Source organism: Eurosta solidaginis, chromosome 3 (assembly GCF_040869045.1).
Source record: "Eurosta solidaginis isolate ZX-2024a chromosome 3, ASM4086904v1, whole genome shotgun sequence".
Taxonomy (NCBI): domain Eukaryota; kingdom Metazoa; phylum Arthropoda; class Insecta; order Diptera; family Tephritidae; genus Eurosta; species Eurosta solidaginis.
Window position 1 is genome coordinate 64,918,512 of NC_090321.1, and position 27,008 is coordinate 64,945,519.

The 27,008-nt window shown below is 39.4% G+C and overlaps 1 protein-coding gene and 1 pseudogene across 1 annotated transcript in view; one reads left to right on the plus strand and one right to left on the minus strand.

Moving 5' to 3' along the window:
* LOC137243855 (T-complex protein 1 subunit eta pseudogene) overlaps positions 1-27,008 on the plus strand; it is a 258,228-nt pseudogene that overhangs the window by 170,486 nt on the left and 60,734 nt on the right.
* LOC137245903 (uncharacterized) overlaps positions 25,749-27,008 on the minus strand; it is a 93,113-nt gene continuing 91,853 nt past the window's right edge. Inside the window, exons 9-10 of the mRNA XM_067777094.1 lie at positions 26,158-26,940; positions 25,749-26,066 (exon numbers count right to left, since the gene is read on the minus strand). Coding sequence (XP_067633195.1) covers positions 25,764-26,066; positions 26,158-26,940 — 1,086 coding nt within the window. The 3' untranslated portion in view covers positions 25,749-25,763. The remainder of the gene's footprint in view (positions 26,067-26,157; positions 26,941-27,008) is intronic.

The window sequence follows — 27,008 nt, forward strand, 5'->3', positions numbered from 1 at the left end:
TAGCAGTCCGTTCGGACAAATGACTACTGAAAGGTGGAGATCTGTGGAAAGGGAGCTTATTAGCTTAATGCTTAAGATGATGCGGGAACAACCAAGTAAGCCCCTTCCAACCTTTGATTCGGGGGGATGGTATAATGGTGTGAAGATGGTAGCGTGCGACAACATCGCGAGCTTGCGGTGGCTGGAGGAAGTCGTTCCAAACCTCCAAAGGCAAGGCACGAACGCGCGGTTTGAGGTGGTGGATAAAGCGCAAATCCCCACGGTACCAAAAGTTAAGGTATGGATACCATGCGTGATGAAGTCGGAGGATACACTGCGACTTCTGCAGAATCAGAATCCGAACATACCGACACAGGATTGGAAGGTACTTTCTGTATCTCGGCCTACCGAGGATGGTCAGTTCTACATCTTCCAAATAAACAAGCAGGCGGAGGATATTTTGTACACGCAGCTTGGCAAAATGTCCTTTGGCACTGGCAAACTTTACATGCGACTCAGGAAAAGAAGTCCCGAGGATAAAAATCCTAACACGCTGGAAGTGGGCGAAGTCGAAAAGGACCTCAGAAGCCTAAGGGAAAAAAGACAGGTGGAGGTCCCCGACGTCACCACGAACGTGCTAGAAGAGGACCAACCGCTAAATGGTGCTGTGACTCGCACAGAGGAACACACGGCACAACATTCACGAGGGGCTGAAGGGGGCCTCGAATACTCTAAACCAAAAGGGCAAGAGGAGGACGACGACGTCAAGACGAAGGTGATGGAGGGGGACAAAGCCCAATGGTGCTGCGAGTCCTACAGATAAACCTCCAACACAGTAAAGTGGCGTCGAGCGAACTCCTCCTAACCCTTGAGGAGGGTTCGTTTGACGTGGCGCTGATCCAGGAGCCGTGGCTCTCATCGGGAGGAAAGGTTTCTGGACTTGGCGCGCGCGGGTTTGGCGTTTACTACGCACAAACGGAAGGACGGGTGCGAGCTGTAGTAATGGTAAGGAAACAGCTGCATTCATATATGCTGCCTAATTACACCACTGAGGATCTCGTAGCGGTGGCCGTTGAGCAAAAGAATAAGCAGGCATTTATCCTGGCGTCCTGCTACATGGCCCATGCTGCGGAGGTTCCACCGATGGAGTGCAAAAGGCTAGTACAGGAGGAAGGGCGCAAAGGGCGGTTGGTCATAGGCGCAGATGCAAATGCGCACCACAATGCGTGGGGAAGAGCAGATACGAACGAGAGAGGCGAATCTCTATTTTGTTACATCCTGCAAACCAATTTGCAGATAGCCAACAGGGGAAATGTTCCTACATACATTGGTACAACATCCAGCAATGTTCTGGATATTACATTGAGCTCCGAGCGTGATATATCAAGGTATGATTGGATGGTTCTTGATAGACCATCCTTCTCCGACCATGCGTATATAAGCTTCAGCATCCCACTAAAGAGGGTAGAGAAGGGAGGAACCTTTAGAAACCCTAGGGCAACGAATTGGACTAAATTCCAGAAACATGTAGAAACAAAACTGGGACAACCCAAAGAGGTTGCTAATGTAGAGGAACTGGAGGAGTCGAATGAATTCATAACAAGGACGCTTATGACTGCGTATAACAAAGCTTGCCCTCTAAGAAGATTCAGAGGAAAAGCAAACCCGCCATGGTGGAGCAATGAGCTGACTCTTCTAAGAAGACAGGTAAAAGAAATGTTTAAACTCGCAAAGACCGCGGAAAGCGAAGCGTGTCGGGACGAGTACAGGGATCTACTGAGGATCTACAAGCGTGAAATTACCAGGGCGAAGAGAAACTCATGGAAAAGTTTCTGTACGGACATAGAGTGTGTACGGACATCCAGTGAAACAGCACGGTTGAAAAAAGTCCTAGCAAAGGGAAACATAGTCCAGGGACTAATAAAGAAAGAGAACGGGGAATGGTCACGTGATAGTGAGGAATCCCTTTCGGTGCTTCTCGATACACATTTCCCATCGGGAGACGGTTTAGAAGAACCAGCAGACATCACTCACACTTCGATCACGGAGCTAGTGGTGCCGGGCTTGGTGACCGATACCAAGATCGAGTGGGCAGTGAAGACGTTTTCTAAGTTTAAATCGCCGGGCCCAGATGGTATATTCCCGGCCATGCTACAAGTCTCAAGTAGGGCGGTCGTGGAATGGCTTAAAATAATATTCGATGGGTACATAAGACTGAATCATGCACCGCACTCTTGGAGAACTGCTCGTGTAGCTTTTCTACCAAAGGCGGGCAAGATCGGTCACGTGTATCCCAAAGACTATAGACCCATTAGCTTAACATCATTTCTGCTCAAAACCTTTGAGAGGCTGATAGATGTGTACATAAAGTCCAACGTGGATGAAAAGCTGCTCTCCACAACACAGCATGCGTACACCAAAGGCAAGTCGGTAGACACCGCATTGCATAGGGTGGTAATAAGCATAGAGAAATCCCTGGAATATAAGGAGTATGCTCTAGGAGTCTTCTTCGACATTGCCGGGGCTTTCAATAATGTTGCAAAATGGGCGATTATGGATGGTCTTAATTACATTAAAGTACATCCTGCCTTAATCAGATGCATCGGCTGCATGTTAAATTGCAGAAAAATTACATCACAATGGGGATTGTACGAGGCCACGAAATCAGTGGACAGGGGCACGCCGCAGGGAGGGGTGCTATCACCTCTGCTGTGGACACTGGTCATCAACCAACTGCTCAGGCAATTCGTTGAGGGACCCGTAAAACTTACGGCTTACGCAGATGACGTTGCAATTGTCATAAGTGGAAAATGCCTTCCAACGATTAGTTCTTTGATGGATCGGGCGTTTCGGGATATTCATACCTGGGCATCTAATGTCGGGCTGAAAGTCAATGCGGAGAAGAGGGATATGGTCTTGTTTACAAAGAGGTACAAGGTCCCAAATTGGACCAGGCCTAAGTTAGGAGCGGTGACCTTACAGGAGAAACCTTGCACAAAATATCTAGGAATCATCCTAGACAGTAAGCTGTCATGGAAGCTCAACGTGGAGGAGAGGGTCAAGAAGGCCTCAACGGCACTCTATGCATGTAAAAGAATGCTGGGGTGTACGTGGGGCCAATCGCCCTCTCTTTCTCATTGGGTTTTTACAGCGATTGTAAGCCCTATTCTATACTATGGAGTTCTTGTTTGGTGGAAAGCCACACAAAAAACAACATACCTCAAAAAATTAGAGGGGGTATGCAGACTATCGATGCTTTGCATTACGGGAGCCCTGAAAACAACCCCGACGGCTGCACTGTATGCCATTCTGCACATTCCACCTGTAGACCTGGTAGCAAAGAACAAAGCGTTAACGACCGCAACCAGGCTCGATGCTTCGGGGCAGCTTGAGCGCCGACCATATGGCCATAGTAGTATAGCGTCATCAGTCACAAGACGAACAGACTACATGATTCCCTACCTGCACTTTGAGGGAGATCTTAAGGCCACAATAGAGGTGGACGGTTGGCGCAAGGGTGCGCAAATGGCAGACGAGGCGATACATGTGTACACCGATGGTTCCAAAATAGTGGAAGGAGTAGGGTCTGCGGTATACTGCGCTGATCCGGAATTAAGCAGATCCTACAGGCTGCCGGATTACTGTAGCGTTTTCCAAGCGGAAATATTAGCCGTAACCAAAGCAGTAGAAACCCTGGAAGAGAATAGCTTAAGCTGCAACCGTGTTAACTTTTATATTGACAGTCAAGCAGCAATTAAGGGAATAATCTCGCATAGCACAGCATCTAAATGCGTGTTAGAGTGTAAGCAGTCTCTGGAGAGAATCGGGACAGGGAGAAGCATACATCTATATTGGGTCCCAGGCCATATGGGAATAGATGGGAATGAAAAAGCGGACGAATTAGCTAAAAAGGGCGCATCCCTTGAAGCTTGCTCCGTAGACGTCCCAATTAGATTGGGCGAGATTAAGCGAAGGCGAGAGGTGCACATGATCGACCATGCGGGAAAGGCGTGGGTTCAAGCGCGGGGCTGTAAAGTGTCGAAGATTATGTGTAGGTCTTACAACCTTAGACTAACACGGTTGCTTCTATCATTAAAAAGAGAGGACTGTAGTCTCATGACGGGTATTCTGACTGGACACTGCCTTCTGGCGTCACATGCCTTTAAATTAGGCTTGGTCAGTGGTAGCAGATGCAGGAAGTGCGGGTTGGAGGAGGAAACGATCGAGCAAGTTCTGTGCTCGTGCCCTGCACTTGCCAGGCTAAGACTCCAGCTATTAGGAGTGATACAGCTGTCAGATCTAGAAGCAGCAAGTGGCTTAAGTCCTAGGAAGCTTCTAGTATTTGCCAAGAGGACGGAGTTATTTTATAACATAGGTCCTGGTTTTTGATAGGGTTTTTCAGTTTGGTCGTTGAAACAAACTTCTGGTAACACTACGAACTCAATCAGTCTATGTGAGGTACTCATGGACCGGCCAGTTCAACCTACCTACCAACCATCTCAAAAACTTTCTCATAGAATTAAAAATACCTTGACCTCTGGTGCAGAAAAAAATCGAATTTGTGATCCAGTGTTATCAGTGACGCATGTGTGGTTTGATGGAGCAAACTGTCAATCAGTTACTTGAAAAATTAGCTTACCGAACTTTAAAGATAATTGTGTGCTGCAGCGGAGCTTTCCATACAACGCCTGCTTATTTTATCGAGGTAATGCTGTACCTAACGTTACTCTCGGTTTTTATCCCTCTAACTACGTCGACACTATTCGGCAATGCAAGTTGTGCCTATTGTGTCGAGCCACGTGGGAGTCCTTAGGAATGAGGCGGCTGAATATTAGCCTGGTGGGCTCTGAACTGCAAAGAAAGTTATTTAGTTTACGTAAGTACCTGCCGTCGTCGGCCTAACCTCACGATGCACCAATGCATACGGGTCAAAGCAACGTTTGACCAGCGCCCAAGACTTCCTTTTCTTGGTTCAATTTGATGATGTGAGTGGAAAGACTATCACTTTGGTGGGATTATTCGAGTTGCACAACTCTTCCGCATTGGGATATCAACCACAGCCACCACTAAGCAACGGGAGGGCCTATTGCAAATGATTAGAAATGGAGCAAGCTTCGAAAGCTCTTTGCTTCCCGTGGGACCAACTCTAAACTCCTTGGCCCCACTTTCGCAGCAACCTACTTCGGGCCGGTGGGGAGATGGGGTTGAAACCCCCAAACACCCAAACTTTGATCACCAAATGCCAACCTCGGTCTTTTCAATATTTAAACGTTCAAAGCATATTTATTCAATAATAACTCAACCGACCAACTAGGGAAGAGAGCCCTACATACGTCAAACTTATGTACCCAAGAAATACTCCCCAAATGCATTAATCTCTAAAGTCTCACAACACATTAACCAAATCTACGATATAAACGATCATTTGAACATGCTTTACCTTCGTGGTGACTTTATGGACGAATATGCGAAAAAAGTTAGTTTCCGAAGGACGGAAGGCGTCGGGTCTGTTGTTTACTGTGTCGGTACAGAAATAAAGAGATCCTACAGGTTTCCCAATCACTGCAGTGGTTTTCAGCTGGAAATTATAATTATAGTAGTGAAGAAAGCAGCAGAAATTCTAGAGGAAGCGAACTTAAGCTACAGTCATATCGACATATATTGAGAGTCAGTTGGCGATGAAGACAATAATCTTAAAGTACTTCAACAAGAAGTCTTTTGGAATTCAAAGACGTATTCGAGATACTCCATTCAAGCCGGACCATACATCTATATCAGGTTTTTGGTGGTCACTGAATCGACAGTAGACGCCCCAATCCGTTTAGGTGAAGTCAAAAACGGACAGGAGTTGCATTAGACAGGAAAGGCGTGAGTGAACAGAAGCGCGGGGCTGCGAAACTTCCATGAACATGTGCAAAAACCACGACGTTTAGAGCAGAGAGTTGCTTGGTATATGTATCTTATCATACTCTATCAGGCGCCTAACTCGTGCATAGCTAAATATATATATATGGCAATGTAAACTTAAGTAAATATAGCTCTTTGCATAAGGCTAAATAAAGCTGCAGACATTGGTGCTTTATCGGAAACCGTATCGGTAACCTTATAACAGCTGACTTGACCAACCTTATGGGAATCAATGCAATCGATTATTGGTGCCGCTAAGGTCGTAACCGTATCGTAGCCAACCAATTGGTTTTTGGTTTACCGTCGTAACGATAAACAGCTGATTACGTTATGGATACGACTACAGCGATACGACATACGGCACCAATGACTCCCGCTTAAGGCTCGGCTATTCAGTACAAGTTCAATTCAGTTTGTCGGTTAAACTACGCTTAAACTTATTCTGACGTTTTTCAGTCTACTTTAAACTCTAGTTAACCTGTCAGTTATTTGTATTCGTTCGAAATGGCGTTAATATACCCAACAAGGATTTAGGCTTGAGTACCATTAGAGCTCATGTTGATAACTAGGCATATTTCTCAAATCTCAAGAGTTGTTTCGAAACAGTGGCTCTACTCCAAAATCATAGCGTACTCAGCAAAGAGGAAGTTTTTTATAAAGCTATTACTTAAGTTGAAACAATTTAATTAACAACTTGTGTTTCTTTTACTGGACTCAAATGTAAGATTTATTACTACAGTATTTTCACGAAAAGAAAATGAAATATATATAATTTAAAAAATAAATAAATGTGACGCACTAATCTCCGAAGAGATTTTAGGCCGAGCTTCTATTCCAATTTTCGTCGTGCTCCTTTTAATTTTTTCTACAAATTGGCGGGACGGGACCTACTTGTTTTGTGCCGATTCCGAGCGGCATCTGCAAGCTTTTCATGGCAGAAATACAAACGGAGTGCTTGCCAAACACTGCCGAGGGGCAACCCCGCTTAGAAAAACTTTCTACTAATTGAAAAACCTTCTTTCTAAAATTTTGATGTTGCTTTGCCGGGGCGTGAACCCAGGATCTTCGGTGTGGTAGGCGGAGCACGCTACCATCACACCACAGCGGCCGCCTATAAAATTTATTTTTGATTACTTACGCATCATTACTGCTATATTTCTCACAATAAACAGCTGTTGGTTTTGGTGGTACCACATTGGAGATTTTTTTCAACTCGATATGCAATGTAGGATGTCAAATGGAGAATGTTCATTTGAGAACTGTGTACATTTCTATAGATCTCTCGAAATTAGGTTATTAATTGGAATATATTAATGACCTTGGAGACCAACTCGAAAACTTTTAATTTTACAAAACTTCTCAAAGGTTGGATAGTTATTGGAGAATGAAATTGGATATCAACTCGAGAACTATATGGTTTAAGAATAATTAAATAATGATGTTGGATATCACTTCCGGAACTATATATATAAATTTCGCTGGAGACTTTTTTCCATGTTTGTTGGGTAAACAAAATCCAGCTGTTGCCGTATCTAAAAATTATCTAGATAATAAAAAAGCAATGGTTCCGCACAAGAAAGCATACCCCAAAGGCGGCCTTAAACTGTGACTAAAAAATGCTCAGTAGTTTAACTGTAGTTTAAACTTGACTAGAGTTTAAGCAATCTTAGTTTAAGCTTAGCGTAACCAACTACTGAAAAACCGAGCCTAAATCAAATAGATCTTGGAATGTTAAATAATGAGTGTCCAATATGGAAAGAGCTGTGACTGTGCAATTTATTTAGAATAATTAATTCACTTGTTATGTTTATTATCATTTCTAAATAATAAGCGGCCACCGTGGTGTGATGGTAGCGTGCTCCGCCTATCACACCGTATGCCCTGGGTTCAACTCCCGGGCAGAGAAACATCAAAATTTTAGAAATAAGATTTTTCAATTAGAAGAAAATTTTTCTAAGCGGGGTCGCCCCTCGGCAGTGTTTGGCAAGCACTCCGGGTGTATTTCTGCCATGAAAAGCTCTCAGTGAAAACTCATCTGCTTTGCAGATGCCGTTCGGAGTCGGCATAAAACATGTAGGTCCCGTCCGGCCAATTTGTAGGGAAAATCAAGAGGAGCACGACGCAAATTGGAAGAGAAGCTCGGCCTTAGATCTCTTCGGAGGTTATCGCGCCTTACATTTATTTTTTTATTTTTAAATAAAACTTTTTATTAAGCAACAAAAAAGGCAATGGAAGGTGTAGTTTACTATCACTTTACACAATCAGATTTAATTAAACGATGACGACTAATTAGTCATGGTTGACATAGATATGTATGTCCACGAGTGTTAGTATTGGAGCACGTGATACGAAAAATTATTTTTAAAACTAAGGACACACTACTCTGCGTCACGCAGCACTGTGTCTCAAGGCAAAATATTCTTTGCATATACATATGCTTATGGAGCAATTCACATTTAGCGTCAGCAGAACTGCGCGACCCGGCACAGCCGCATAGGAAAGTGTCGCGCAGTGCTGCTGTCGCTACGTGTGAATTGCTTGGCTGCGTGTCAAAATGTATTTAAGCATGAGATAATGAGAAAAATTATATTTGGGTCGAAATATCCAAAGAAATTGGAGCAGAATTTGTTGCAACAGGTGTTTAATTATAATCAATTGGACAAGGAGCTAATGAAGACACCAAAGCCTCAGTCGTGCTTTTTTCGATATTATTGTTATTGCTCCTGTTACAGAACCCATCGATTCTAGTACAATCGTAACTTTTGTGCGAAAATGATGGATCACAATCAAAATCGCTAATTCAAGCCAATAAACAAGAAATTGAAAGACTTCTAGTTTAAAGCGATATACATATATTAGATGTACATTAGAGCGGGTCAAATTGTATGGATGGCTTTTTTCCCATCAGGAGTATAGCAAAAACGTAATCTACAGAATATTCTAAGAAAAATTGTTGATGACACCATAGCTCTAAGTCCGATTTCGAGGTCCCCACTTTTGCAAAATAGATATTTTGCATTTGAATGTAGGGTTTGGCCAAAAAATCTTCATAGCTTCTGATAGAATTATAAGAAAAATATCATATTGGCTTTAAAGGTATTTTACGTACATTTCAGAATCTGTATTAATATCTATAGTGTTTTTGAATTTTAGTAGAGATATCTGGCTTAAATTATGAGAAATTAGCCTAAAACGAACTTTTAACTACTATATTATCATTTTGAACATATTTCTTATGGACATTTTTTTTTTTTACAGCTAAAATAAGTTCAGAACATTTCCAACAACTTTAGACAGTTTTTCTTTTTTCAAATTCGTTTTAGTAGAAAAAATTTTCACAAAAAAAACCTATATTTTCAAATAATAAGCAAAAATTATAAGTATAACATACAGCTGAATCAGTTGCGATGAATTGGGACACTCACCATTTTAAGAGGTGATACATAGAATTAGTGTAGAGGTGAAGCATAGACACATATTTCAATTGCATCTGAGTATAATGCGTATTGAAATTTTGTAGTACTAATTTTATGCGCAGCAATTTCAAAAGTGCATTTAAAGTTTCACGCTTAGCAGTCCATATAAAGTTTAAGCGTAAACGTCTATAGATGTAAAAAACAGCTATTATATAGAGTCATAGCCGCGTCCCTTTTCTTCCCCTTTCCTCTTCTTCGCCTAAAAATTAAACTATTATAGCTCCAAACTCTATGCCGTCCATTATGCAAACAAAAATAAACAAAAACTTTTGCCGAAATGTGACGCTCGATTGCCGCTTAGTGTGCTTTACAAAAATATTTCGTACAGTGAAGCGCCGATGCCGCTACATGTGGCGCAGCGTAATGTGCGCGTACTTTAAAATTACAGTGACGAACAAAAGTCCACCCCCTTTTTCAGCGGGATTGAAATACTAATAACTTATCTGAAAAAATGTAATTATATACCGTTTTCACACAGAAACTTAATCGAATGTAAATTTTATTTAATGAAATAAATAAGTTTCCCTTTTCATACATGGCCTTTTGCTTCATTAAGCGAACATCTGCCAGCAGCCCCAAAAAAATATTTCGTTTTTGCAAAAAATAGTTAAAATGGAAAGCAGCCGTTTCCTTCTTAACTATAAATATAATCAAAATAAATTGCATGCGCAACTACCCATAGATGTTGCACGAAAAAGTCATATTATCTTTTGCAGCAAATGCAGCGAAAATTAAATTTTGAATTTTTTCCTGTTTTTCTATTTTTCGTAAATGATTGAAAATAATTTATTTTTGATTATCATTTGTTTCATTGACGATAAAAATTGAAGTACCAAGCAAAGCCGACTGGCGTTTTTTGCCCTAACCCAAATAAGCATGCTTTGCGACAATGTAAAGCATGTGGGCAAACGTCAAATCTAAATGTCACGCAGAACAAAAATTGGAAATCGAGTTAGGTTTTCACGCAGCAAATTCAATTTGAGTTGCTCTCATACAAGTTGTATGTGCATGAGACATTTTTGACAGAAAATGACTTGCTTGCGTTTATATTAGGTTGGCTTGTTAGCAGGTGCTAAGCTCACGCCCACCCCGGATCATAAAGTTAAAGTGAATGTTAAAGTTAAAGCGAAAGTTAAAGTTAAAAATAAAGTTAAAGTTTAAGTTAAAGTTAAGGTTAAAGTTAAAGTTAAAGTTGAAGTTAAAGTTAAAGTTGAAGTTAAAGTTAAAGTTAAAGTGAATGTTAAAGTTAAAGTGAATGTTAAAGTTAAAGAGAAAGTTAAAGTTAAAGTTAAAAATAAAGTTAAAGTTAAAGTTAAAATGAAAGTTAAAGTTAAAGTCAAAATTAAAGTTAAAGTTAAAGTAAAGGTTAAAGTTAAAGTTAAAGTTAAAGTTAAAGTTAAAGTTAAAGTTAAAGTTAAAGTGAATGTTAAAGTTAAATTTAAAGTTAAATTTAAAGTTAAAGTTACAGTTAAAGTTAAAGTTAAAGTTAAAGTGAATGTTAAAGTTAAAGTTAAAAATAAAGTTAATGTTAAAAATAAAGTTAAAGTTAAAGTGAATGTTAAAGTTAAAGGTAAAGTGAAAGTTAAAGTTAACAAGAAAGGAAGGCTAAGTTCGGGTGTAACCGAACATTACATACTCAGTTGAGAGCTATGGAGACAAAATAAGGGAAAATCACCATGTAGGAAAATGAACCTAGGGTAACCCTGGAATGTGTTTGATGACATGCGTATCAAATGGCAGGTACTAAAGAGTATTTTAAGAGGGAGTGGGCCATAGTTCTATAGGTGGACACCTTTTCGAGATATCGCCATAAAGGTGGACCAGAGCTGACTCTAGAATTTGTTTGTACGATATGGGCATCAAATGAAAGGTGCTAATGAGTATTTTAAAAGGGAGTGGGCCATAGTTCTATAGGTGAACACCTTTTCGAGATATCGTCATAAAGGTGGACCAGGGCTTACTCTAGAATTTGTTTGTACGATATGGGTATCAAATGAAAGGTGCTAATGAGTATTTTAAAAGGGAGTGGGCCTCAGTTCTATAGGTGGACGGCTTTTCGAGATATCGCCATAAAGGTGGACCAGGGGTGACTCTAGAATTTGTTTGTACGATACGGGTATCAAATGAAAGGTGCTAATGAGTATTTTAAAAGGGAGTGGGCCTCAGTTCTATAGGTGGACGCCTTTTCGGGATATCGTTATAAAGGTGGACCAGGGGTGACTCTAGAATGCGTTTGTACGATATGGGTATCAAATGAAAGGTGTTAATGAGTATTTTAAAAGGGAGTGGGCATTAGTTCTATAGGTGGGATATCGTTATAAAGGATGTCTACTCAGAAGATTTTGATAAACTTTTGGACAGCGCATTTTGGCCGCCAGGGGCTTTTGTTCGCGAATTTGTGCATAAGACTATTGAGATTACTCAAAATGTAGCAAAAATTCCTCCTCAAAGTTCCGATCCAAAAAACTTAATTTAATATCTTGCTTAAGCATTTACTATCAAAACGTTAGAGGCTTAAATACTAAATTAACTGGCTTATATTTGAAAACCATTCACTGTAACTATAATATTATTGCTTTTACCGAAACATGGCTGAAACCCAATGTTTTAAATTCCGAAATTTTTTGTGGTATCAGACCGTTTGTACAATAAGGGTATCAAACGAAAGGTGTTAATGAGTGTTTTAAAAGGGAGTGGGCCTTAGTTCTATGGGTTGACGCCTTTTCGAGATATTGCCATAAAGGTGGACCAGGGGTGACTCTAGAATTTGTTTGTACGATATGGGTATCAAATGAAAGGTGTTAATGAGTATTTTAAAAGGGAGTGGGCCTTAGTTCTATAGTCGGGATATCGTTATAAAGGATGTCTACTCAGAAGATTTTGATAAACTTTTGGACAGCGCATTTTGGCCGCCAGGGGCTTTTGTTCGCGAATTTGTGCATAAGACTATTGAGATTACTCAAAATGTAGCAAAAATTCCTCCTCAAAGTTCCGATCCAAAAAACTTAATTTAATATCTTGCTTAAGCATTTACTATCAAAACGTTAGAGGCTTAAATACTAAATTAACTGGCTTATATTTGAAAACCATTCACTGTAACTATAATATTATTGCTTTTACCGAAACATGGCTGAAACCCAATGTTTTAAATTCCGAAATTTTTTGTGGTGAGTATCAGACCTATAGAAATGATCGCTCAAATAGGACCGGAGGTGGTGTTTTGCTAGCTGTACATTCTTCAGTTCCATCTGAAGATGTTAATTTAGCCGAAGTTGATTCCATCGAGTTTAAATGGATCCGAATCTTACTAGACCGGGGTCATATTTACTTAGCCGTTTGCTATATTCCACCGTCTTCTGATCTATCAGTGTATATGCACCATATTTCACTGTTACAATCAGTCAATTCGATGATAAAGTCCACGGACTCAATGATTGTTTTAGGCGACTTTAACCTGCCAAATATATCTTGGAATACCGTTGATCACAATATTGTCCCCGTATCATCCAAGATGCATAACAATGACTTTTTGGATGGAATTACTGATCTTTGCCTTAATCAGATCAACTTCTTTCCAAATAAGTATGGAAAATTCTTAGACTTAGCATTTGTTGACGACATATCTAAATTCTCTATAAATCGGTGCGAACCTATTGTTTTGCCAGAAGACGCTTACCATCCTTCTCTTGAGATAACTTACGAAATCATAAGCAACGAAGTCGGCTGCACTAACAAAACATGTGTCTCCACCAGATGCTTTGATTTTTCCAAAACTAATTTCAACAATTTAAATAAAGGGCTTTCTGAGATAACTTGGCCTCGATATAAAGAGGATGTAGAGGAAAACGTTTTACATTTTAATAAAACCATTTATACTTTATTTGAAAAACATGTGCCCAAACGCAAATGCTCGTACATTGAACCAGTGCAAGCCTGGTTTACTAAAGATTTAAAAGCTTTAAAAAATAAGAAATCACGTTTATTCAAATTATATAAGAGAACCGGTTTCCATTCTCATTATGCACAGTACGCTATTTTCCGTCATAAGTATTTTGAACTTAATAAAAAGTGTTATAAAGCTTACATATGTAAAATTAAAAGAAACATTATTTGCCACCCGAAGTCTTTTTATGATTTCGTAAATTCTAAACGCAGAACTAACGGATTTCCTTCTGCCATGAAGTTTAGAAATAGCATTTCCAGCGACGATCAAGAGATTGCAAACTTCTTCGCTCAATTCTTTCACTCTAATTACTCTGCTGTGGTTGATTCATCACCTACAAATTATCCGTATGAGCTCCATTCTAGTAACTCAATATATGCCCCACATTTGCTGCCTGAAGATGTTCTACTACATCTAAAGACCCTAAAAGAATCCTTCAAATACGGTCCCGATTTGATCCCAACATGTTTTCTTAAAAAATGTGTGGAATACATTTACCAGCCCCTTACTGATCTGTTTAACCTCTCTTTAAAAAATGGCATTTTCCCGACGGCTTGGAAGGAATCTTTTCTTATCCCACTCCATAAAAAAGGAAGCAAGCTTTTCGAAGCAATCGTTACTAATCACCTTTCATTTTCGATTTCTACATTGATAGATAGTTCTCAGCATGGCTTTTGTAGAGCCAAATCAACCACAACCAATTTGCTTGAATTTACAACTCACGTCTTTAATGGGTTTAGAAACAATCATCATACCGACGTTATATACACTGATTTCCGCAAAGCATTCGACAAAGTACGCCACTCATTACTTGTTTATAAACTCGAATTGCTTGGTTTTCAACCTGGCCTAACTCGCTGGATCTCTTCCTATCTTTGCGGTAGAACTCAAAGAGTCATTTTTAAAAAAAATTTTTTCGAATGTCATCGATGTTCCCTCCGGTGTGCCTCAATGCAGCCATCTCGGTCCTATTCTGTTTTTGATCTTTATAAACGATGTTTCCACAACTATAAAATATTCTAAAATTTTAATGTATGCCGACGACGTAAAACTTTTTAAGTCATACGCGTCGGTTGAAGAACGTTCTGTACTCCAGGCGGATTTAAATCGTTTAGTTACTTGGTGTAATGCGAATTTTATGCCTCTCAACATAGAAAAATGTAAGTCCATGTGTTTTTCACGTGGGAACATACAGCCAGCTTCCTACACAATTAATGGCCAAACTCTGGAAAGCGTTGATGTTTTTGTCGACTTGGGAGTTACAATGAATTGCAAAATTAGTTTCAACCCTCATAGTAATGCCACAGTCAATAAAGCGAGAGGAGTTTTAGCATTTGTGAAAAGATGGGAAAAGGAGTTTAGTGATCCTTACGTTACAAAAACCCTTTTTACATCATTGGTGAGGCCGATATTAGAATATGGATCGATAATTTGGAATCCGCGTTATCAAGTTCATGTGGATAGACTAGAATCAATTCAAAAACAGTTTTTACTTTTCGCCTTTAGAAATCTTCAATGGGACTCTCCGTATAATCTTCCTCCTTACACTAATCGATTAAAACTAATAAATCTTCCTACCCTTGCAAGTCGTAGAGAAATGCTAGGTGTACTATTTATGGCTAGACTTTTAAATGGATCGATTTCAAGCCCATTTCTATTGAACGAAGTAAACTTGAATGTTCCATGCCGAGTTTCAAGGCATTATAAACCTATAATTCTTAAACAATGCAGAAGCAATTTCCAACTACACGAACCTTTTCTATGTTTGTGTGAAGACTATAACCCTCACTCGAGAATAATTGATGTTTCGGACTCGCTCTTTGCCATAAAAAAGACGGTTCTATCTTCTCTTAATAATTAAAAAATTATATTTATACTTTTAGTGTATTGTATTTTGTGAATCTATATTTCTCAGCTGATGAGTTTCTCTGTAGCTGAGCGGTTTTAGATCTCGGCGCTTAAGAAGCCACTGCCTCTCAAAGACTCGGTAACAAAAAAATTATAAGTAACACATAAATAAGAATTAGGATACAAAAAATTAAAACAAAAAAAAAAAAAAACCAAAAAAAGTATGTATGAATTAAAAAAAAACACAAAAAAAAAACAGGATTAGCCTGGTTTCATCGGGCCACTTGAGGGCAGTGCGCTGCCACAACGTCCGAGAAAAAAAAAAAAAAAGGTGGACCAGGGGTGACTCTAGAATTAGTTTGTACGATATGGGTACCAAATAAAAGGTGTTAATGAGTATTTTAAAACGGAGTGGGCCTTAGTTCTATGGGTGGACGCCTTTTCGAGATATTGCCATAAAGGTGGACCAGGGGTGACTCTAGAATTAATTTGTACGATATGGGGATCAAATGAAAGGTGTTAATGAGTATTTTAAAAGTGGGTGGGCCTTAGTTCTATGGGTGGACGCCTTTTCGAGATATCGCCATAAAGGTGGACCAGGGATGACTCTAGAATGCGTTTGTACTATATGGGTATCAAACGAAAGGTGTTAATGAGTATTTTAAAATGGAGTGGGCCTTAGTTGTATGGGTGGACGCCTTTTCGAGATATCGATATAAAGGTGGACCAGGGATGACTCTAGAATTTGTTTGTACGATATGGGTATCAAATGAAAGGTGTTAGTGAGTATTTTAAAAGGGAGTGGGCCTTAGTTCTATAGGTGGACGCCTTTTCGATATATCGCCATAAAGGGGGACCAGGGGTGACTCTATAATGTGTTTGTACAATATGGGTGTCAAATTAAAGGTATTAATAAGAATTTTAAAAGGGGCTGGGCCTTAGTTCTATGGGTGGACGCCTTTTCGAGATATCGCCATAAAGGTGGACCAAGGTTGACTCTAGAATGCGTTTGTACAATATGGGTATCAAACGAAAGATATTAATGAGGGTTTTAAAAGGGAGTGGCCCTTAGTTGTATATGTGAAGGCGTTTTCGAGATATCGACCAAAATGTGGACCAGGGTGACCCAGAACATTATCTGTCTTGTACCGCTAATTTATTTATATATGTAATACTACGAACAGTATTCCTGCCATGATCCCAAGGGCTTTTGATTTCGACCTGCAGAACTTTTTCATTTTCTTCTACTTAATATGGTGGGTGTCACACCTATTTTACAAAGTTTTTTTTCTAAGGTTATATTTTTCGTCAATAAACCAATCCAATTACTATGTTTCAACCCTTTTTTCGTATTTGGTATAGAATTATGGCACTTTTTTCATTTTTCGTAATTTTCGATATCGAAAAAGTGGGCGTGGTCTTAGTCAGATTTCGGCCATTTTTTATACCAATAGAAAGTGAGTTCAGATAATTATGTGAACTGAGTTTAGTAAAGATATATCGATTTTTGCTGAAGTTATTGTGTTAATGGCGGAGCGGAAGGACATACGGTCGACTGTGTATAAAAACTAGGCGTGGCTTCAACCGATTTCGCCCTTTTTCACAGAAAACAGTTACCGTCCTAGAGTCTAAGCCGCTACCAAATTTCACAAGGATTGGTAAATTTTTGTTCGACTTATGGCATTAAATGTATCCTAGACAAATCAAATGAAAAAGGGCTGAGCCACGCCCATTTTGAAATTTTCTTTTATTTTTGTATTTTGTTGCACCATATCATTACTGGAGCTGAATGTTGACATAATTTACTTATATACTGTAAAGATATTAAATTTTTTCTAAAAATTTCACTTAAAACAAAATTGTTTTTAAAAGTGGGCGTGGTCGTACTCCGATTTTGCAAATTTTTATTAAGCATACATATAGTAATAGGAGTAATGTTCCTGCCAAATTTCATCATGATATCTTCAACGACTGCCAAATTACAGCTTGCAAAACTTATAAACTAGCTTTTTTAAAAGTGGGCGGTGCCACGCCCATTGTCCAAAATTTTACTTATTTTCTATTCTGCGTCATAAGTTCAACCCACCTACCAGGTTTCATCGCTTTATCCCTCTTTGGTAATGAATTATCGCAATTTTTCGATTTTTCGAAATTTTCGATATCGAAAAAGTGGGCGTGGTTATAGTCCGATATCGTTCATTTTAAATAGCGATCTGAGATGAGCGCCCAGCAACCTACATTCCAAATTTCGTCAAGATATCTCAAAATTTACTCAAGTTATCGTGTTAACGGACAGACGGACGGACGGACGGGCGGACATGGCTTAATCAAATTTTTTTCGATACTGATGATTTTGATATATGGAAGTCTATATCTATCGCGATTCCTTTATACCTGTACAACCAACCGTTATCAAATCAAAGTTAATATACTCTGTGAGCTCTGCTCAACTGAGTATAAAAATAGGTAGGGACTTTGTGTGAGGATGCAAAGCTTCACGTTTTTGTGGTCTACATGTAAAAACTGTGACTACGAATCACGTATTTCAAAAATATATGACGTAAACGGAACTATTTGATGAAATTTGATGAATTTTGAAGCTTCTAGCCGTAAAAAAGGGGCAAAAATGACAGTTTATATGAAGTATATAATATATATACCACCGATATCTATGATTTTTTCAGGCATCAATATATGCTATAAACGTAAGCATTTGGTGAAATTTGAAGCTTCTAGCTGTTAAAATGGGGCCGAAATCGCAAAAAAATATATATATCTAACAAGTAAGGAAGGTTAAGTTCGGGTGTAACCGAACATTACATACTCAGTTGAGAGCTATGGTGACAACATAAGGGAAAATAACCATGTAGGAAAATGAACCGAGGGAAACCCTGGAATGTGTATCAAATGAAAGGCATTAAAGAGTATTTTATGAGGGAGTGGGCCATAGTTATATAGGTGGACTCCATTTAGGGATATAGCCATAAAGGTGGATCAGGGTTGACTCTAGAATGCGTTTTTACGATATGGGTATCAAATGAAAGGTGTTAATGAGTATTTTAAAAGGGAGTAATCCTTAGTTCCATAGATGGACGCCGTTTCAAGATATCGCCACAAAGGTGGACCAGGGGTGACCCTAGAATTTGTTTGTACAATATGGGCATCAAACGAATGGTGTTAATGAGTATTTTAAAAGGGAGTGGGCCTTAGTTCTATAGGTGGATGCCGTTTCGAAATATCGCCATAAAGGTGGACCAGGTGTGACTCTAGAATGTGTTTGTACGATATGGGTATCAAATTAAAGGTATTAATGGGGGTTTTAAAAGGGAGTGGTGGTTGTTGTATAGGTGGTCACCTTTTCGAGATATCGCCATAAAGGTGGACCAGGGGTGACTCCAGAATGCGTTTGTACGATATGGGTATCAAATGAAAGGTGTTAATGAGTATTTTAAAAGGGAGTAATCCTTAGTTCCATAGGTGGACGCCGTTTCGAGATATCGCCATAAGGTGGACCAGGGGCGACCCTAGAATTTGTTTGTACAATATGGGCATCAAACGAAAGGTGTTAATGCGTATTTTAAAAGGGAGTGGGCCTTAGTTCTATAGGTGGACGCCGTTTCGAAATATCGCCATAAAGGTGGACCAGGGGTGACTCTAGAATATGTTTGTACGATATTGGTATCAAATTAAAGGTATTTATGAGGGTTTTAAAAGGGAGTGGTTGTTGTTGTATAGGTGGTCGCATTTTCGAGATATCGCCATAATGGTGGACCAGGGGTGACCCTAGAATTTGTTTGTACTATATGGGTATCAAAAGAAAGGTGTTAATGAGTATTTTAAAAGGGAGTAATCCTTAGTTCCATAGGTGGACGCCGTTTCGAGATATCGCCATAAAGGTGGAGCAGGGGTGACCCTAGAATTTGTTTGCTCGATATGGGTATCAAAATAAAGGTATTAATGAGAGTTTTAAAAGGGAGTGGTGGGAAGGCGTTTTCCAGATATCGACCAAAATGTGGACCAGGGTGACCCAGAACATCATCTGTTGGATACCGCTAATTTATTTATATATGTAATACCTGCCAACATTTTAAGGGTTTTTTATTTCGCCCTGCAGAATTTTTCATTTTCTTCTACTTAATATGGTAGTTGTCACAACCATTTTATAAAGTTTTTTCTAAAGTTATATTTCGCGTCAATAAAAAAATCCAATTACCTTACCATGTTTCATCCCTTTTTTCGTATTTGGTATAGAATTATGGCATTTTTTTTAATTTTTCGTAATTTTCGATATCGAAAAAGTGGGCGTGGTCATAGTCGGATTTCGTTCATTTTTCATACCAAGATAAAGTGAGCTCAAGTAAGCACGTGAACTAAGTTCATTAAAGATATGTCGATTTTTGCTCAAGTTATCGTGTTAACGGCCATTCGGAAGGACAGACGGACGACTGTGTATAAAAACTGGGCGTGGCATCAAGCGAATTCGCCCATTTTCACAGAAAACAGTTAATGTCATAAAATCTATGCCCCTACCAAATTTCAAAAGGATTGGTTAATTTTTGTTCGACTTATGGCGTTAAAAGTATCCTAACAAATTAAATGAAAAAGGGCGGAGCCACGCCCATTTTGAAATTTTCTTTTATTTTTGTATTTTGTTGCACCATATTATTGCTGGAGTTGAATGTTGACATAATTTACTTATATACTGTAAAGATATTAAATTTTTTGTTAAAATTTTACTTAAAAAAAATTTTTTTTTTAAAGTGGGCGTGGTCCTTCTCCGATTTTGCTAATTTTTATTAAGCGTACATATAGTAATAGGAGTAACGTTCCTGCCAAATTTCATCATGATATCTTCAATGACTGTCAAATTACAGCTTGGAAAAATTTTAAATTACCTTCTTTTAAAAGTGGGCGGTGCCACGCCCATTGTCCAAAATTTTACTAATTTTCTATTCCGCGTCATAAGTTCAACTCATCTACCAAGTTTCGTCGCTTTAGCTGTCTGTTGTAATGAATTATCGCACTTTTTCTGTTTTTCGAAATTTTGATATCGAAAAAGTGGGCGTGGTTATAGTCCGATATCGTTCATTTTAAATAGCGGTCTGAGATGAGTGCTTCGGAACCTACATACCAAATTTCATCAAGATACCTCAAAATTTACTCAAGTTATCGTGTTAACGGACGGACGGACGGACGGACGGACGGACGGACATGGCTCAATCAAATTTTTTTCGGATCCTGATTATTTTGATATATGGAAGTCTATATCTATCTCGATTCCTTTATATATGTGCAACCAACCGTTATCCAATCAAACTTAATATACTCTGTGAGCTCTGCTCAACTGAGTATAATATATAAAATTCTTCTGTCACGGTTTTAGAGGCTGAACTCCTCCGAAACGGCTGAACCGATTCTTATGAAATTTTGTGAGCATATTGGGTAGGTCTGAGAATCGGCCAGCGTCTACCTTTTTTTCGCTACGGGTCTAGGGTCTTGAGATCAAAACGTTTACCCGGGTACCTCTAGAATGTGTTTATACAATAGGGATATCAAATGAAAGCTGTTAATGAGTGCTATAGTACAGGATAATTTTCAATCCCCTGCGTGACTAGGGTCTCGAGATATAGGCCAAACGTGGACCCGGATACCCCTAGAATGTGTTTATACAATATGGATGTCAAATGAAAACTGTTGATGAGTGCTATAGTACAGGATAATTTTCATACAACTGGGAGGCTAGGGTCTCGAAATATAGCCCAAAACGTGGACCCGGGTACCCCCCCAAAACGTGGACCCGGGTACCCCTAGAATGTGTTTATTCAACATGGATATCAAATGAAAGCTGCTGATGAGTGCTATATTACAGGATAATTTTCATACAACTGGGAGGCTAGGGTTTCGAGATATAGCCCAAAACGTGGACCCGGGTACCTCTAGAATGTGTTTATACAATATGGCTATCAAATGAAAGCTGTTGATGAGTGCTATAGTACAGGATAATTTACATGTAACTGGGAGGCTAGGGTCTCGAGATATAGCCCAAAACGTGGACCCGGGTACCCCTAGAATGTGTTTATACAATATGGATATCAAATGAAAGCTGCTGACGAGTGCTATAGTACAGGATAATTTTCATACAACTGGGAGGCTAGGGTCTCGAGATATAGCCCAAAACGTGGACCCGGGGAACCCTAGAATGTCTTTATACAATATGGATATCAAATGAAAACTGTTGATGGTTGCTATAGTACAGGATAATTTTCATACAACTGGGAGGCTAGGGTCTCGAGATATAGCCCAAAACGTGGACCCGGGTACCCCTAGAATGTGTTTAAACAATATGGATATCAAATGAAAACTGCTGATGAGAGCTATAGTACAGGATAATTCTCATACAACTGGGAGGCTTGGGTCTCGAGATATAGCCCAAAACGTGGACCCGGGGACCCCTAGAATGTCTTTATACAATATGGATATCAAATGAAAACTGTTGATGATTGCTATAGTACAGGATAATTCTCATACAACTGGGAGGCTAAGGTCTCGAGATATAGCCAAAAACGTGGACCCGGATACACCTAGAATGTGTTTTTACATAATATGTATCAAATTGAAGTTGCTGATGTATGCTTTTGTACAGAGAAAGTTTTACACCGCTGGGTGACTACGGTCTCGAGATATAGGCCAAAACATGGACCCAGATACACATAGAATGTGTTTTTATATTATGGGTATCAAATTGAATCTGTTGATGTGTTCTATAATACAGAGTAAGTTTTACACCCCTGAGTGACTAGGGTCTCGAGATATAGGCCAAACATGGACCCGGATACCCCTAGAATGTGTGTGTATTATGGATATCAATTGAAAGCTGTTGCTGAGAGCTCTAAAGTTCATTGTGATATTCGATTTAGTCGCATCAACCTGGCAAACCTGATAAATATGCATGCGAAGCCGAAATAAAGACAAGAATTAATAATACCCACATACCTATTTACATATGTCCTATTCGATTTGCCTGAAATTTCGTATATAAATTTGCCTATATTAGTATTTACGATGCTTTTTTCCGGGTAGTATACCCGAGACTGGGGCTGGGACTGGGATTGGGATTAAGACTAAGACTGGGACTGAGACTGAGACTCGGAGTGGGACTGGGACTGAGACTCGGAATGGGACTGGAACAAAATACATACCACCCTCTGGGACTGGCAATAAGGGATAAAGAAGAAGGAGAAAAACTTGAGAGAAGGAGACTGAGAAAAAGATAGAATGAGACGAGGATGGAGATGAAGCGAAAAAAACGGAGGGAGAAGTGAATAAAAAGATTAAGAAAAAGTGTAGAGGGGTAGGGCAGATTTAAAATATTGAGTTGTTAGATGTAGGTGTCTATCTGAAATTGGAATTAATTAGCGGAATTTTTGTAGATCCTATTTGTAATTAATGAGATGACTCTTATTTTTAATATGCAAACATTTAATACAATTTTCTATTAGAAATCATTTTTTTTATATGGCAAAATTCAAACGCAAAAATTATATATGGTGAATAGATTTTGAAATCACAAAACTACAGATAGATGTAATAATATTATATAGTTAAAATTATAAACAAACCCTACAGTAGGCATAGGACTAGAACATTAGTATAAATTTCGTTTGAATAAAATGTGAAAATCTTGTATATCGAAATGAAGATTTAAATTTTTTTTGAAGAAATGTAGGGATATAAAACGCTGAGATGACGTAAGTATGCTTTGGGTTAGCCTATTCCAAGTATAGTTCTTATGTTAACAGGTTGAGTGGGTGCAGACATGGGGGAATATTCCATCTTTTTCTCCCTTCGACTTTGTTTTCCGGGTTAAATGCTCTGAACCCATATTCATTCCCCCGTTTTAGTTTCAGATATCGGGAAGGGATAATCATATGATTAAATAGATTTTTTTTTTGCTGCCAGATTAAGTTTCGCTGGATTAGTTTCACGTAAAATTTTTCTGTAGTTTTGTATACGGCATACATTTCAATTTATTTTTGTACAACTTCGTTGCGCAAGGATGAAGCAAACCCACTCCCATTTTCCCTGAGTTAAGCTGAAGCAAAGCTAGGTGTGCCACCCCGCTTATATCCGAACGCACCTTCGTAGGTTTCCCTAGTTTAAGCAGCAGTGTGAGGAGAAGGTCGTCACATAATTTACTTCCGTTAGTAAAAAGAAATTCTATATTAAAGTGGATAATACAGATCTTTTTATCAACGATTTGGCGTAAATATGCGCGTTTACATTTAACAGCGTAAGCAGATCGGTAGGTATTGAAATGGGAAAGTCTGTCATATTTTCTATATTAACTAGATTTTAAAAAGGAATATCAATATATTGTCTGATTTTCTATAGATTCTTTAAAAATAAAATTTGCTTTAAAACAGAAAACTATTTACCGCAAGCAATTTGTCCTTTGTCATTCCCGAACGATGACAAATGGTAGGGATAATTCCGCTATTAAAGCCTGGGAATTCAGCTAACGACTGTGAGTCATATCTGCCGATCACTCCTTTCATCACTAGCGAAGATTCTGGACTCCCCCATTTTACTACGAAACTTCGCCTAGCCACCCATCAGCATGGCCCATCGCGCTAAACGCTATAAACACCCAGGCAAATTAAGGACTGAACTAGGAAAACCCCCTTCATAGGACGGTGCTCGTGACACCTGTCAAAAGATACAGTCAATCATGGCACTCTACTCCAAGACAAAGAAGGCCCTTCCCCCTTGTCTATAAAGATGAGCCGAAAATTATCTGAATGGTCGGTAAGCGTCGGTTAAATTTAGGAACGAAACCCAGGAGAATAAAACAAGGGGTTCCACAGGAAGGTGTCCCATTATCGCTTCTGTTTAATTTCTACATATCAAAGCTCCCTTTCCACCAGAAGGAGTTACTATCACTTCCTACGCCGACAGCTGCACAATCAAGTCCCGAATCAAGTCTTTCACCGATCAAATCCACGGGAACTTATGACGAGAAAGGAACATATGACGCAAATATTGGACGTTCACGTCGATGGTGTTCTACTATCGACTGTCGGTCACCCAGGGATCTTAGGGGTAACGTTCGATAACATTCTCACCTTCACGGCACATGCCACCGAAATCGTATCGCAAGTACAAAGCTGCAAAAAAATCCACAATCGCTTGCCGGCAGCACTTGGGGAAAAGATAAAAGCAATTGGCCGGCCACTCAAGTACTACACGTCACCAGTCTTGCCGCCGGAGTTTAAAAACACACGCTGAAAAAGACTACAGACCTGCCAAAATGCTGCACTCAGAACTGCCATGGGATGTCTTCTTATGGCTCTTCAACACCATCTACATAGTGAGGCAGAAGAGCTGAACAAGAAGGAGCATAGCGAAATGCTCAAAAGACAGTATTTGCTAAATTGGCACAAACCGGGACACCCTAGCAGTCAACTGCTTGATCTATCCCCGCCTACAAGAGGATAAAGAAACACTATGCTAAGGTCCAGCACATGCCTACGCAGCCGTTCGTAAGTAAGTATAATGAACACAGAATCGGCAAACACCTTTGCTATGTCGCGCCCGATGAAGCCCGTTATCAATATAAACTATCCTACACTTGCAGAATAAGAAAGTAGTCTACCAAGAACTCCGTTCCGGATGAAGGCTGGGCGTTCCCAATTCGGGGCAAAATACATATGTATATTTGCCAATTTTGAAGTTTTCGCCAAGCATGACTTATTTTATGGCGTGGGCAGTGGTTGTGCACTCTCGCGTCTTTTTTGCATCAAGCTTCATCAGCACGATGGTGCTGAAAAATTTATTATGAAAGGTTTATCAACTTATTAAATTCAGGACAAGACTTTCGCCCCATAAGCGTGAATATTAGTATTTGGCGGTAAAGTGCCTTACTGGAAATCTGCGCCTTTCTATAGAATGGCGATGGTGTCAGCGGATCCCCCCGCGAACACATTTACCAATCAGACTGTGGCACCATTCCCGATAATGGTGCGGATATTTTAGGTAGGCCGTAGAACATTTTCCGTGGTCAGCACCTAAAAGAGTGCTTGTATCACAGGCTTTGTTTCATTACAATGTCGTTTTGAGAGACTCGTCACAAGCCCAGTACGGGGAGTACGAACACACATTATTAGATATTATGCTCGTCAAATGCTCTTCACGCGCAGTTCGATGTCCCTCTCGATCCAATGGTAAATCTTAGCAGATCGCTTGGTATTTTCAACATCAGCGAAGGGTTGGTAAGATGTGTAGACGCTCTCTTTGGCTTTGTACCCCTGCCCGCAGTTGTGCGAGGATAAGCATATTGATACTCCTTTTCAAAATAGACCTACTTGTTGTATGCCAACTCCGCACGTCAGTTTAATTTTTTCTGAGAAATCGATCGACCCGTTAGTCATATTTAGAGTAAGTAAGTACAAAAAATTTCTACAGGATCATTTCAAAAACGTTCTCTTTGAGTATACCTACCAAGCACCTCTGGGTACTGGCTCATGAAGACTTAATGAAAATGTAGTTTATAGAAATCACGCGAAAGCTCGAAGCTTTAAATAATAAAACAACACAAATCATAACCCTTATATTCACTGATTTAATCTCTGCTCATAGAGTTCGTCGTTTACAATATTTAGGTATATACCAACTTTAGAGGTCAATGTTATTGACATTGGGGCGAATTTCATCTCTGCTGGTGTTTTATCACAAAACTTAACACAGTGATTCTTCAAGATGTGAGCCAAACCGAGCTTAGATTGCAGCAGACCAAGACGATTTCCTATACAATTACGTGGACCAGCCCCGAATGGTAAATACGCCATGGGTTCGTGCAGTTTTTTATTTTCGGGAGTAAAACGTTCGGGATCGAATGTTTCGGGATTGGGCCAATACTGAAATTAAAAAGGCATACTGTTACTCATTCTGTTTGTAGTACATAACATTATTTGAATATTGTACATACGTAGCAAACGTCAAACTTACTTTAGGATCATGTTGCAATCCATACACAGGTATAAAAACGGGCATATCCTTTGGCAATGTATAATCATTATATGGTTTTAGGTCAAAAGGATCTTCGCCCTCATCGGGAGAATGTACACGATCGAGTGCGGGTGCTACCGGATACATACGTAATGTCTCATCTATCACCATGCTCAAATATGGTAAAGTCGTAATAGTTTCATATGAGAGTTTACCATTTTCAGCAATGAATGCATCACAAATTTCGTTACGTAAACGTCCTTGCATCGCCGGATGCTTGGCCAGTTCGTATAACGCAAAAGACATTGTTGTGGATGATGTCTCAAACCCAGCTGTAAAAAATAGGCCTGCTTGTGCTACTAACGCATCTTGCGCTCCTTCATCATACTCTCCCTTTGCGACAAATTCTTTTTTCATCTCCAACAGTACATCGATTAAATCATTACGTGTGCCGTTACTCTTCTCTCTTGCTGACATTACATCAGCGATGGTATTACGTAAAAATGCAGAAAACTCTGGGTTAAAGAGTTTTATTTTAAGCGTAGATACCCATTTGGGATAGAAAAACACTACCGCAAAGTTAAGTACGCGTGTAATGGTTAGTTCGAAGAATTTGCGTGCATGTGTGCAAAATTCGCTATTGGGATTTTCAAAACTATGGGCTTGTATGCCAAAGGCCGTTGTAGCTATAAGATCTGTGGTGAAAAGCGCACAAATCTCCTTAACCTCAGTAACGCAGGATTTGCCTTGTTTGTGCAAATGTGCCTCTAACTCAGCGCCGATCTAATATAACGAAAATAACATCGATCGGTGTTGGGAAATGTTAAAACATTGTGTTCCAATGTTGTAAT